The 14,427-nt window shown below is 45.8% G+C and overlaps 1 protein-coding gene across 5 annotated transcripts in view; it reads right to left on the bottom strand.

Annotated features, from left to right (window-relative positions):
* Positions 1-14,427, bottom strand: part of CRY1 (cryptochrome circadian regulator 1) — a 68,577-nt gene that overhangs the window by 11,447 nt on the left and 42,703 nt on the right. For 2 of the 5 annotated variants that reach the window (XM_031938547.1, XM_031938544.1), the window contains exons 4-13: positions 13,611-13,795; positions 11,153-11,241; positions 10,394-10,534; positions 9,993-10,304; positions 7,278-7,429; positions 6,903-7,105; positions 6,709-6,804; positions 6,087-6,176; positions 4,281-4,352; positions 2,556-4,206 (exon numbers count right to left, since the gene is read on the bottom strand). In XM_031938547.1, the coding sequence (XP_031794407.1) occupies positions 4,115-4,206; positions 4,281-4,352; positions 6,087-6,176; positions 6,709-6,804; positions 6,903-7,105; positions 7,278-7,429; positions 9,993-10,304; positions 10,394-10,534; positions 11,153-11,241; positions 13,611-13,795 (1,432 nt within the window). In that variant the 3' untranslated portion in view covers positions 2,556-4,114. Of the gene's footprint in view, positions 1-2,555; positions 4,207-4,280; positions 4,353-6,086; positions 6,177-6,708; positions 6,805-6,902; positions 7,106-7,277; positions 7,430-9,992; positions 10,305-10,393; positions 10,535-11,152; positions 11,242-13,610; positions 13,796-14,427 lie in introns of those variants that run through there. The other 3 variants (XM_031938546.1, XM_031938545.1, XM_031938548.1) reach the window with 3 other exon arrangements.

Raw genomic sequence — 14,427 nt, 5'->3', positions numbered from 1 at the left:
ACAGCTTTGTTAGGGTTTTTGCCCCCTGTGTTTTCCCTCTATTCCATTTTATCTAACTCTTTGAGGACTCCAGGTTTTTCGCTCAACCTATTAGCCGTTCTTCCCAATTTTTTGTCATCTGATGATGTCCTACATATATTCTCCATGTTTCCACCAGTCGGAATGATGAAGGGATTGTATTTCCTCTCCAAGTTGCCATTGATCAGTGCTTCTGGGGTCTGGTTGATCATTCTGAATCCACCTTAATCTATTATCTGTCCATATCTCTTCATCTTATTGAGAAGGAGATTCTGAAAGAATCTGTTAATACCTCACTGAATACTACACTTATTAAATTTCCCTTTGCAAATAGGGGGAGAATGGTGCAGTGGAGAGAGCACTGAGCCTGGAATCAAATTCAGCCTCAGACACTTACTGTGTGACCCTGGGCAAATCACGTAATCCCGTTTCCCTCTCTTTTCTCATTAGTAAAATAGGGAAAATAATTGTATGTCTCTTTCAGGGTTGTCATGAAAATCAAAGAGAAATTTGCAGTCACAATCCTGTTTCCCTCTCTTTTCTCATTTGTAAAATAGGGAAAATAATTGCACGTCTCTCTCAAGGTTGTGAAAATCAAAGAGAAATTTGCAGTCACAATCCTGTTTCCCTCTCTTTTCTCATTTGTAAAATAGGGAAAATAATTGCACGTCTCTCTCAAGGTTGTGAAAATCAAAGAGAAATTTGCAGTCACTTAATCCTGTTTCCCTCTCTTTTCTCATTTGTAAAATAGGGAAAATAATTGCACAGCTCTCTCAAGGTTTTTGTGAAGATCAAAGAGATATTTGCAGTCACTTAATCCTGTTTCCTTCTCTTTCCTCATTTGTAAAATGGGGAAAATAATTGCATATCCATCTCAGGGTTGTTGTGAAGATCAAAGACATATTTGCTTAGCACAGGGCCTAGTATACAGTAGGTGTTATATAAATGCTTATTCCCTTTACTCCCTCTTTAAGTCTATAAAAAAAAATCAAATAAGTTTAAGTTGGCATGAATTTTCATGGTGAACATTTTCCTCCCTAAGTATCCCTTTAATGATTCTTTTAAAAATTTTGCAGGAAATTGACCTCAATCTGATGGGCAGATAGTTTGAAATACCCGCCTTTTCAGACCTTTTAAAAACTGACTCACATTTGCCTTGTCCACTGTCCACTGTTCACTGTCATTTCTTAAAGACAAGAATATGGTTTGGTAATCAGTTTTTGCACTGCTTGCACTGCTCTCTCTCTCTCTTCATAGAATACTCAGACAACACTATGGAAGGGCAGAGCTGGAATAGGTCTAAAAGGGAAATCAGAACATGTTTGTAAACTGCAAGGAAGCAGCCAGGAAAGATGTCAGTGAAGGAAAGATTACTGCCACAAACTCCTGAATGAAGGAGATAGGAGGGAATGGTACGTAGGGCACAATAGAGTGCTCAGCTTTGTTTGTCAAAAAGATGGGTGATGTTCATTCATTCTTTGTTTTTTAAAGAAAAACTACTGATCTCTGTTGAGACATGAATGAAGTAAGTCATAATAGCAACAAACTTCTTTAAAAAAAAAAAACCACCCTATTTTCACATGACTATTTTCACATTAGTCATGCTGTGAAATTCAGAATAAAAAAGGGAAAAAACATAAGAGGGGGAAAAAAGTGAAAATCGTCTGCTTGGATCTGCATTCAGACTCTAAAATGCTTTCTCCTGTGGATAGCATTTTCCATCATGAGCCTTTTAGAATTGTCTCAAGACTACTGCGCTGCTGAGAAGAGCAGAGTCTCTCAAGGTTCCCATTGCAGTGTTGTTGTTGGGCAATGTTCATTTTCCAGGAAGAGACTCCAGAAAGGCTTTTGAGGTCTGTTGGAGAGTTAGCGAAGCTCAAGGTGGACGTCCTCAATCCTCTAAGTCATTTGCTGAAAGGATCTGGCAGCAGAGGAGGTAAAAATGGCTTCTTGAAGGATAATATAAAGGCCCCCCAACTGGCAATAAGTCCTATTCCTTCTGCCCAGAGATCCGGCACCTTTCTACTTCCCCTGGCTCCTGGAGCTTGCAAGCTACAGGGCCGCCACCAGAAGAGCAGAGAAAGGAGAACCAGAATGTGGACAAAAAAAGGCAGCGGCCATAAAAATCACCGGTTGTTCAAACGCTAGCTCCCTGGTGAAAAACTCCAAGCGCATATCAGGTAAGCAACTCCAAAAACTGAGCAGTCACCCTTCCCTCAAGAAGGCTTATAAATCCTTTTGAATAAAGAAGCCACAAATGAGTGGAAAACTCAATTAGAACAGCAAGATTTAAGAAATTGCTTTTCACCAAATATAAGTGACAAGATCAATGAATGAGGGCAGCAGCCAATGACTGTTGCAGGGGTCGGGAGAAAGGAAAAAAAAAGCTTACTGCTTTAGAGACCAAATTGAAGAGTTTTTGTAACAACAAAGCAATGGAACCAGTGTTCATGGGGAACTTGGGCTTTAGTCTTATTGATTATCACCATATGGCACCTCTTCCAGAAACCCCAAAACAACAACTCACAAACACAAGGCTTTGTATTTACACTTTATTGACAAGGCCACTTGAGCGGTAAACAAAAAATAGAGATATTAAGGGAAAGGGGACATATAAATGATGTTTCACACAAGTATGGCTACATACCAGAGCCCATGAAGTTTTCAAAGAGACACAGCTATGTTTGGAAGCGCTCTACCCAACGACTATGGTTACATACATTTTCTAAATTTTATATTATCAAAGTATGCAAAGTTGGATCGTACAATGAGGTCAAGAAAAATGTGCCTCAAAATGTTAACAAAATCGTATCAGAAAATCAGAACATCTTCATGTTTTTCCCCACGTCTGCTGGAAACTCTCAATTTTACAGCAGTTACAGCTTTGACTTTTTCCACACACGAAAGATTATCAAAAATATATTGAGAAGTCTAGCACTAATCATGAATATTTTCTATTTACATTAAACAATTTCATTACCAAGTACTTTATATACAAATTACCGTTTGTCCTTTGTGAAATTCAATAAAAACTTAAAAATCATAGAAATGCCATTAGAAATAACGCATCTCAAAAATGTAACTGGTTTCCATCAGGAAAGAACATTTTGAAATAATTTATTGAAAGGGGATATTACTTTCGACTCCAATTTCACTGCAACAGCATTTCTTTCTGAATGGAGGGGAACAAAACCACAAAGGAAAAATTCTGATTACGAGAAATCCATCAGAGATATTAATATTTCCTGTTCATCTCCAACTATCACCTGGGCCCTCTGCTGGCGAGGTCTTGCAGCAACTACAAAATCTGAGCAATCACCCTTCCCTCAAGAGGGCTTATAAAATCCATTTGAATAAAGAAGCCACGAGAGGAAAACTCAATTAGAACAGCAAGACTTAAGAAGCTGCTTGACACCAAATAAAAGTGACAAGATCAATGACAGTTCCGGGGGCCGGGAGAAAGGAAAGAAAGCTTTTGGCTTTAGAGACCAAATTCAAGGAGTCCGGTGCACTTCTGAGCTAGCTTCAAATCGTACATAATTAAGTACATGTTGGCTACAAGAAGTCTACCCAGCCTCTTCAAGTCACCTGAACTCCCCTTGGAGCCTCAGAGAAAGGGCATGGGGGAAGGCAGCTTTGGGGCAGGACATGGGGTGGCGGACTCTGCTGTTCAGACAAAGGCCGTACCCCACCTCCTTGCCCAGCCCCATTCATTTCCAAACCTGAATGGACCTCTGCCTCTAAAGTGGTGGAATGAATGAAGCAATCTAGAAAAAAACCGAAGGTGAGGGCAAGTGCTTCTAGATGGGAGCCTGTGACAACCACCTAGAGCTAGAAGCCCTGCCGTTTTACATAGTCACACAGTCAGGGAAATGGGATGTTTGATCATCGTTTCGACATTTACTTTCGCCAGAAAGTTAGGGCCCGCAAGCTCCCTGCTTCGTCCAACATCAGACCATACACTCTCCTCTCCAATTCCGTGATTCAGTCTGTGACTCTGCCCTTTCGTGGAGGCACAGTAACAAGTCTGTGGGTCTATTTTGTTGTTTTTTTTCCCCACACCAGGAGAAGAGACGAGGTCCTAGGGCAGAGACTCCTAGTTCACGCTCTGTCGCTGCACTTTGGGGCCAACGCTTTGAGTCTCTTCTTCTTGCCTAGGCCGCTTCCCGCCACTGAGGGAGCTTCTTCCTATATATTTAGAAATGTAAATTTAGGACAGAAAAGGCAAAGAGAACATTACGCTCATTCTGCTTGCTTCTTACCTTGCTTTAATATGTAAGCCTGCTGACTGTCTTCATGAGAATAATGTGAAATCCCACTCCCCTGAGAGTAACCTAGTTGTATTTGAAAAACAAGAGACATTACTTGAGCTAAAGGACTCATTTTACTTCCTGGCTACCAGGTTCCTTATGAGACAGAATTAAAATCCAAACGAACAAATAAAATTTATTTATCCGAATGTTGGAAACATTCCAATTTGGCCCATGACCAGTGTTCAACTAGAGAAACATGAAGGACATATTTTCTCATCTGATAAATAACAGAAAGGAGAAATCCACCGGTGTGGGAGGAGGTGAGGCAACCATTTTCCTCCACTTATGGGTGACAAGTGTATAAAAATACTTCCTGTCACTCTTTCCCTCAATTTAGTCTACTTTTCTTCTGCAGTCCTATAATATTCATTTGATTTCAGAAGAAATGTTGGAAGTTTTCTTGATGTACTGAACTTCTTTAGACAATATACAAGAATTCTTCACAATGTTCTCTCTATAAACATTTTGGTTATTTGTCTGAAAAAAGCAATCCCCTTAGTTTTACAGATACAGGCAAATAGCCTCCTCTGGTAAACACTGACAAGAAACGTTTTCTACACATACGTCACCTCTGAAAAGGTTCTGAGCTAAAAGGTTCCTTAGCCCACGATGTTTTGGCACAAGGGTGCCTTAAAACACCCAAGGTTTTGGACATTCCTCTTCTAATCAGGGAAAAAAAGAGAATGTATAGTAATAAGCCATCTGCAAACTGTACAAATTTAACACATGGGATGGAGGCTGGAAATTCTCCACAGTCAATTAAAATCTAAGAAGGAAGAACGCAGAAAATCTTTACCAAGATCTGCCTGCTAGGAAAAACCATTATCAACGAGGGGCAGAAGAGAACACAAACAACAGAGGAATCTTTAAGAAGGCTGTGCATGAATAAACCCAAAATAAGTATCAGCTGGGAAAAAAATCTCCTCAAATTTTGGATAGCCAAAATACCCCACAAACTGACACATCTATCTGTGGCCCAGAGCTGGTGGTTAATGGAGGAGGTAAGGAGCAGACACAATTTTCAAAAGAAATGCACAATGCTTTGAGCTGTATGAAAAATGCTGCAGATGACAAATGGAAGAGAAATGCAGGGAAGTAAGCAAGGTTCCAATTCTCAATCTCTCAAACCGGCAGAGACGACAGCAACACAGACGTGTTGGGAGAGGAAGCACTGGAAAGGCAGGCGCTGGGGGCTCAGCAAGGAACGTTCTGGGAAATTCAGCTAGAAGAGGCTGAACAGGTAGCACCTCAGCGGTCCCAGGGCTCCTTTGGGTGGGCACGTACTTGAGGGTGAAAGGCGGGTGAAATGGTTTTGTTTCTACTGCTTTTGGGAATAGCAAAGAGCCAGAAATATGTCCGTCAGGGAGCAGCTGACCAAGTACGTAATTTTGCATTGTGAGAAACAATGAACTGAAGAATTCAGAGAAGTTTATCCAGATGTTAATGACTAAAATGATGCAGGAGGGAGGGAGCAGATGCAACATCAGAACACACACACAAGACCACAATAACATAAATAAAACAACACGGGAATCACACATTGGCCTTTGGAAGACATGAGCTGGCTGCGGGCAGGTAGACGGCCTGCTCAGTGGGAGAGTGCCGGACCTCTGGTTTTGCTCTTTTCTGGTCCTGGCTGACTGATCAGCCCTACCCTCCCTATTCGGGGGATTCTCATGTGTGCTTCCCAGAGAGCCGAAGCTCTGGGTCTAAGTCAGGAAAGTCTGACACTTTCAAAGGTGTTCTGTGAAATACCTGATTGCTGAATGCAGCTGGCTCCTGCAGGGGGCTCTGGGAGGGCACAGGATTGAAGTATCTGACCGTCGCTGGCACCCACTGGGGCTCCTGGGGACCAAAACGCCAGATTCTTAGAAAGATATTTAGGTTTTAAAGGAGCATCTACCATTCTACCACCATAGCATGTGAACGTTTGTTTGGAAAACAAAACAAAGACTATGTTTATTCTCTATTTCGATACTAGGTTCTAAAAGACGTTTGTTTTTGTTCATTACAGATAACAAAACTGAACATTCTAACTCTGCAAAATGAGCATCCCTCACAGGCAGTCTGGCTCTTTGATTTTCACTTGGTACATTGAATAGAAATTGACCTTATCACATCATGGAAATGCTTTCCACCTTCTATCTGCACTCACATCCCATCCACCCAAGCTAAACTCCAGAAGGTCATTTCAATGATCAACAACAGCCATGGACGACCATCACCAGTACCTTATAAGGTCCATGGTCTTTCCCTAAGGGTTAAGGGAGGTGATCCCTGCCTGAAGAAGGCCCTTTTAACCCATGGATTCTCCCTTTTGGGCAGTGTTCTGACAGACACAATTCTGGGGGCCCATGATGATGGGAGATGTGCATACCTCCGCCACTGTTACAAGCAGGACCGTTTTCTCCAGATGTGTAGCCCATGAGGCCCCCATTCCCATTCGGGTTGGAGGGCACAGAAGCAAGAAGGCCTGTAGGGAATGGGGAAAAGGGAAGAATGCCCGTTAAAATATGATTCAGATCTGAGTCGAGGACAAACGTCCAACTGTGCCAGACAACTATGGATTACCCAGTCCTCGATAGCGTGACAGCTGCTGATAGATCTGCTTCATCCTCTCGATGTTCAGACGACTCGCCTCGGCATGATTTACCATCGGTTTAGGGTAGTTGACGCCTATCAAGCACTTTGCCACCTTCTGGATACCTTCTGGCGCGTTCCAGGGATCATAGATATATTTCGCAGGGAAGCCTCTCAGGACAGGCAGGTAGCGTCTTTTGGTGAGAATAAAGGAGAGAAGGGATGTGAATGAAGGGCTCTGAGACTGAATCCTCTATTTCCCCAGAGGGCCAAGGCCACGGGCCAGCTTGACTGCACACAAGGGACCTGCTTGCAGCCGGTGAGCTCCGCCAGGAAGGTTTTCCTGTGGTCAGCTCTGCTGGTTACCTGATATAGTCTCCATTGGGATCGGTTCTCCTACCAAAGCCGACAGGACAGTAGCAGTGGAAAAACTGCTGGAAAAAGGAGCTACAGGACAGCCACATCCAGCTCCCCGCGTTGATGCTCCAGTCAGCATCAAGCAGCAGCTCTTCAAAGACCTTCAGAAACAAGAGCAGCCCATGAGGCAAGTCTGGGCAACCCCCATGTGGCAGGTGAGTGAGCAACCTAAAAATCAGTCCTTTCTCTGTTCCTGGGAAAGGGGAAGGGAGGCTGACTCCTCAATAAGTGGAGGGAAAGCAGCCCCGGTGACCAGGGACTCACAAATAAAACTGGCCTCCCCAGGGTGACCGCACCAGGGCCCAGTCATGTCTCCATGATTTCAGGAGATAGAAACTGTCTCAAGGAGGATGATTTTTAAATTGTTTAGAAAGCGATTTCTAATGATCATGGGAGTAACAGGGCCCTCTGTCTAATCCCTGCCCCAGGACTGACACCTCCTCACCCATCCTGCCCTCCACATCGGCTCCTGTCTACTGCTCCCCTGCCCTAATGGAGGCGCTTTGGGGTACAGCCATCACCCCTGGTTGGCTCTGCTGCTCGTTATCTCCACACAAAAGGAAGGTGACCAGTGTAGGAGTTCTATGCTCTTCAGGAACATGGAAAAGCATAGGATCCTCCTTTGGACCCTTTCACCTCTGCACTCTCCTTCCTCTTCTGCCCACCTGTCTCTCTCACACACCTACACTAATATACATGATACACACACACGCATGCACGCACGCACGCTCTTCTTTATAGCGGCAGAATTTATAAGCACAGTCCTTGACAACTTGGTTACTGTCACTTGCTGTGGTTGTCTGCCTGGCACAATGGCGGGCACTTAAGTTTCCTGAAGTCTTGCCAAATGCATTTGATTTCCTCTGGCCTAGGAGTGTCAGGAGCCTGACTGGAGGCACAGGACGTTTCTTGGGATACCCACGGGAACAAGAGGGAGACTATGGGCTGGAGGGCAGGACACAGCCACAAGAACAACCCAGGCCTTGGGAGTGAAAAAACCCCTTTAAGCCTCAATTTCCTCATCTGTAAAATGAAAATAAATAAAGAAAACCCACAGCACCTACCTCTTAGGACTGGTGTAAAGAAGGAACTTCATGAGTGTTACAGTTCTATACTGGTGAACTCTGCTTTTTCAAAACAAGTAGTGTTGGCTGACGGGCACCTTCTCTCTGCCAGCCACTGTGCTCGCTGCTGCCCAAGTACCATCTCATAATAGAAATGAGTCAGCCAGGCCATGTGACCCTGAACCCCACCTCTGTCACTGACTTATCAGATTTTTAAGTGAGCAAACACTGAGAGGAATACCACGAGAAATAGGATGGAATTGGGGAATGAGAGCTCACAGAGGGTTTGAACAAGGATCCAAACAGCAGCATATACTTAGGACCAAAAACAATCTGAATGTTACTGCACCGGCACAGAAGGGGAGGCTGGGTTTAGGTGGGGTTCATATGAAAAATACTGGGGTCTTACAGGTTTAACGGACTGGACTGGGGGGGGGGGAGGGGATTAATCCTGAAGAAGAGAACTGGGACAGCAGCAGGGGGTGGCACATTTGCCTTTCCATGCACAAGGAGCTATTTTGTGGAATGGTGATCAGAAGAGTGGGGCAGAAGGAACGCTTAGGGCTGTCCCTCAGGAGAATGGGCTTCCCCATGAAATAGGGATGTCCCGGCAGCTGCCCCACGGATGTGAAGAGGGGTGGTCCTGGCCAGCTGAACTTGGAGGTTCCTCCCAATCAAAGGTCCCAGATTTCTAGGACTGGGCAGTTTATAAAAGGGGCCACTATTGATTGTGCCTTGAATGGCAGCAGTCAGGACCCTGAGACTGGAGAGTAAATGGGGCAGTTCTTCACAGAGAAGGGGCTTCAGTGGGACTCGGGTCCTTCCTCTGAAGCAGAGGCACTGCCACCAGGCCCCTGGAGGGATGGGAACCATCCTGTAGGGCTGGCTGGATGGTCACTGCATGGGGAGGCCCTGGCCCCTCATGCCTGAGTCTTCTGGCCTCGAGTCTCTCTTGCTCCAGCCCATCCTCCATAGGAGGAGACCAGATCTGTCTAAACTATGTTCCGTCTTTAACAGATATCGATGGCTCCCTATTATTTCTGGGATCCACAGAAAATGATTGATGTGGCTTCTACACCCTCTAGTTCTTTTCTAATTTTCTAGTCTTTCCACCGGCCTCACGTGTGCACCCATGCATACACACACACACACACACACACACACACACACACACACACACACACTCTGGAGTCTAGTGACGCAGCCTCCTAGCCGTTTCTGGAGCACGCCGTCCATCTCCTGCCTCCTGGCTTTTTTCAGGCCTCCTCCCACAGGAAGCCCATCCTGATTGTTCCTAATTCAGTGCGTGCAGTTGTGTGTATACAGAATGGGAGCTCCTTGAGGGCAGCAATTGGGCTTCTGCCTTTCTTTCCAGCCCTGTGCTTCACACTGTGCCCAGCCTCCCGTGGGTGCTTATTAATCAATGCTCTCTGTCTCTCGAGTCTCTATGATTCCGAGTCACCTTAGATTCTCAGAACCTCAGCCCTGAGGACCTTACGGATCCGCTCACCATTAGGTGAGGACACTAAGGTCCAGAGAGGGACACAGAGCCCCGGGTCTCCAACCTGGGGTGCCCGGGCTGTGCGGGGAGTGTGCCCACCTTCATGCCTTCCTCCCAGCTGATCCACAGGTCCCCTCGGGTCAGGAAGCAGGCGACCGCGTGTCTGGCCAAATGGTGAATCCAGCCCTCCTGACGCAGCTGGGTCATGATGGCGTCGATCCACGGGAAGCCCGTCCTGCCTTCGGCCCACTTGGCCAGCGCCTCGGGGTTTCGATCCCAGGGAATCTGAACACAGATGGGGTTTCCTTCCATTTTATCAAAGCGTGGGTTGTTTGTGGCTGCCGTGTAGAAAAATTCGCGCCACAAGAGCTGCCCGTAGAGAGAGAGGGGAGGCGAGCTGTTCTTCTTTACCTGACAAGGAGAAAGCAGAGCGTTAGGGGGTCCAGGACGGCCAGGAGCCGTGGCCGGCTGGGTTGGGGCACTTGGAACCAGGGTCCTACCTTCTTGTAAAGGTCCGTCAGCTTGAAGTAGAACAGCCGACACGACAGACAGCCGAAGCGCAGGTAAGGGCTGAGGCCGGTAGGGCTCGCGAGAAGGGAATTCGCATTCATTCTTGGCCTTTCAAAATTGGCCACCCAAGCCTAAAGCCATAGAGAAGTCTAGTTAGTCGTTTTTCCTGAACGTTCTCTGACCCAGCTCTTTTTGGTGAACAATGGACAGAACTTATTCCATGCAATGCCCCTCTGACAGTGTTAGAAAGGAGATCAGGAAGCCAGAGGTTGGGGCCTCTGCTCCGGCCGTCCCATGGGCTCAGCCAAGGGAAGGAAGACCCAGTCACAGGGGGCCGAGATATCTCCACAACACGGTCGTGTCTGAGGAGGTCCGGGTGAGGAGACCGGCAGGGGGCCAGGCTTCCTCCGTGCAGAAGGCATCACTTGGCCCACGTCAGGCACGGGGTCCCAAGCGGCAGCAGAGAGATGCACCCCCTCTCAGGGAGGGACCTTGGAGGTGCAAGGACATGCAGCTCAGGGAAGGGGACGGGCCGCCCACCCAGCAGCAACCAAAGTGGCCCAGAGCCCCATCGCTCAGCCAGGTGCCTTCTCGCCCCATCAGGTTTAACCTGTCTCGGCGCTCTCTGCTCAAATTATCGGAACCTGGAATGTGGTTCCTGCAATGCCCCTGCCACTGTTATTTTTAAAGGGAGGGAGAGAAATTGTTTCTAAAGTGCTAGCTTGGCAAGGGGGCAGAGATGAGCATACTTTTCTTTCCAGATGCCTCTCCAAGCGCGTGAGGGCTTCCGTCTCCCCCCCCGGCCACACGGCAGAAGGTAAGCCATCAGTATCAAAACCTGTGGAAACAGAAAAGATGGCTTTCAGTCAGGGAGAGAGCCAGAGGCACACGGTAGGTGCTTAGCTAGTGTTAAAAGATGAACTAATGTAACATCAGTAATTATGTGAGTGTGAATAAAGCAATGCTTCTAAAGCACTTTAATGTTTGACTCATGATTCTCACTACCACCGTGTACCATAAAACAAAAGAGATTATTGTCTCTAGTGACATCTGGGGAAACCGAGGCTTAAGATTAAATGTCTGGGCTTACACGGACACTGTCAGATGTGGGATCTGAATCCAGGTCTTCTACCGTATTTATTTGAGAAGTTGCTGAATGCCAAAGATTCCTTTCTTCTCTTTTCCCTCTATCCAATTTCACTTAGTGATCTCACGATCTCCCTTGGATTCAATGGTCATTTCTAGGTTGACATTTCTCAGATCGACTTTTCCAGCCCTTACCTCTCTCCTAAGCTCCAGCCTCACATCTCCAACTTAGCCTACTGGATGAGCACCAAGTCCCCCAAACTCACTCCAATACTGGACCCAATGGGTCTTGCCCTCTGGGGCCTTCCCTTTTCCCAATTTCCCTATTCCTGTGGAGGGCATCACTGTCGCCTACGTCAGCCAGGACCGATGTCACACCGAGTCCTCCTTCACTCTCACCCCACATCCAATCAGCTGCCTTGTCTCTGAGGGGCCGGCCCCTGCCACCTCATGACCCTACTTACCTGTCGGCCGCATCTGTCTACCCGCTCCCTCCCCCATGAATCTGATTCTCCTCAAGCCCCAGTCTGACCCCCTGGCCAGTAAAATCCACAACTTCCCTGTCACCTCCAGAATTTGATATGAAATCCTCTGCTTGGCTTTCATTGTCCCCTGGTCCCCCATGCTCTTCCTTCCTCACTCCCTGATCTGTGACCTGTTCCTGGAACCTGATATGCTGCCCCTGCCTCTGGGGGCCTTCACGGATGGTCCCCTGTGCCTGGAGAGCTCTGTCTCCTTGCTACTACCTCCCGGCTTTCCGAGTTGCCTTCAAGTCCCAGCTAAAACTCCGTCTTGTACAGAAAATCATTCCCAGTTCCCTCCGAGAGGACTGCCTGCCCCCCAATCCTGCGTCTGTCTCATCTGCACAAGGCTGTTTACGCACCTTCCTCATCCCAGACGAGCTTCTGGAGGCCAGCCTCAGGCCTGGCCCACAGAAGGCACTTGAGTTACACTGGTACAGAGACTAAGGACAGGCCTGTTTTTGAGGCTTGCATCAGAAAGCTGTAGGATTGGCTCCAACGTCACATGGCATACAAACGCAGATATCTCTAATGACTAATCTGTTAGTTTCCAACTTTCATTTAGCACTTTTCATTTTCCTTCCTCAGTAGATAGATTAAACGTTGGTATGGCAGAAGCTGAGTGCTGTGACTTATAGTTCCTCTTAAATTCCAGCTAGAATCGTTTATTTTAACATTTTTATTCTACATTTAATTCTAAACTTAATACTGAAATGGGCATTCCCACATATGAAAGAGATGCAATTCCCTATTCTGGACAGTGCTTAGCACATAGTAGGTGCTTAATAAATATATACTGATTAATTGATTGGAGAGTTGGCCTTTCCTTTTAAGTTTATAAGTTCAACTTCCCAAGTGTCTGTGCTTTTGTAATAAACACACAGTCAAGTGAAATCAATCACCACCATAGTCTCATCCTGGCCCCCAAGGCCGGGGGCCTTTACCTCTAAGTTATAAATCCCTTCAACAAATCACAAAGGAGAGAAAAGGCCCCACACGTGCAAAATGTTTGCAGCAGCCTTTTTTTGTGGTGGCACAGAATTGGAAAATGGAGTGGGTGCCCATTAATTGGGGAATGATTGAACAAGTTGTGATATATGAATATTATGGAATATTATTGTTCTATAAAAATGATGAACAAGCTGATTTTAGAAAAGCCTGGAAAGATTTACATGAATAGATGCTGAGTGAAACAAGCAGAACCAGGAATACACTGTACATAATAACAATAAGAACGAATAATGATCAATTGTGAAAGCCTTGGTTCTTCTCAATGGTTCAGTGATCCAAAGCAATCCTAATAGACTGGACAGAAAATGCCATCTGCATCCAGAAAAAGAACTAAGGAGACAGAATGTAAATCAATACATGCTATGTTAATTTCTTTTTTCTTCCCCCCCCCCCCACTCCCATGGTTTTTCCATTTTGCAATGATTTTTCTTTTCCAAACTGATTAATAAAGCAATGCAGGGTGGGAGTGAAAGGAGGGAGGGAGGGAGGGAGGGAGTGAGGAAAGGAAGGAGGGAGAGAGGGAAGGAGGGAGGGAAGGAGGAAGGAAAGGAGGGAGGGAAGGAGGGGAGAAGAAATTACTTTAACACACCTAGCTCTTCCAGTGAGGGAACGCCATATTTTTCATCATGTTCATCTGAGAGGGGAGTAACACACTTGAGCATCACTTCAGGTGTTATCGTCTCTACTGGCGTTGCTAATGGCTCCATTTTGCTGATCAGAGTTTGGAACCTTTTATACGTCAGAGGTGGTTGTCCACCATTCAATTCTATGATCCTGTTGTATAAGGGGAAACAATATCTAGTATTAGTATTAAAAAATATGAAACTAATTCCTAATTAACTTTGCAACATCTCTATTCAAAGATAGGAAAATGAAATTCATTTATGGTAGGTTAATAAAAATCCTTATAAAGAAACTTAAATGGGATACTCTCTCTCTCTCTCTCTCTCTCTCTCTCTCTCTCTCTCTCTCTCTCTCTCACACAGACACACACACACACACTCACTCTCTCTCTCTCTCTCACACACACACACACACACTCTCTCCCCCCCCCCCCCCCCCCCCCCCCCCCCCCCCCCCCCCTCCCTCATTTGAAACACAAAGAGGGAATGGATGCTTCAGGACAGAGATGCCTTTGTGGAATGGGTGAGGAAATCTCCCTTCTGAGTCTATCCTGGTCTCCATAATTTCTCCCCAAAAACATAGACTTAAATTTGTCTGTCCCTTTATAATCTCTTGGAATATGTACATTATCCACATCTATCAGCTGAATTAGTCAGTTAATCTCACCATTATTCATGGTTTGGATTCTAATCTAAATGTAATATTTAGAAAGGTCTACCTTTCTCTAAATATATACACAATTACACATAGAAGATATGAGAACAAAATGATACAATAATGTT

Source organism: Sarcophilus harrisii, chromosome 5 (assembly GCF_902635505.1).
Source record: "Sarcophilus harrisii chromosome 5, mSarHar1.11, whole genome shotgun sequence".
Taxonomy (NCBI): Eukaryota; Metazoa; Chordata; class Mammalia; order Dasyuromorphia; family Dasyuridae; genus Sarcophilus; species Sarcophilus harrisii.
Note: the sequence above shows the minus strand (reverse complement) of the source record. Positions and strands in the feature narration are given on the sequence as shown.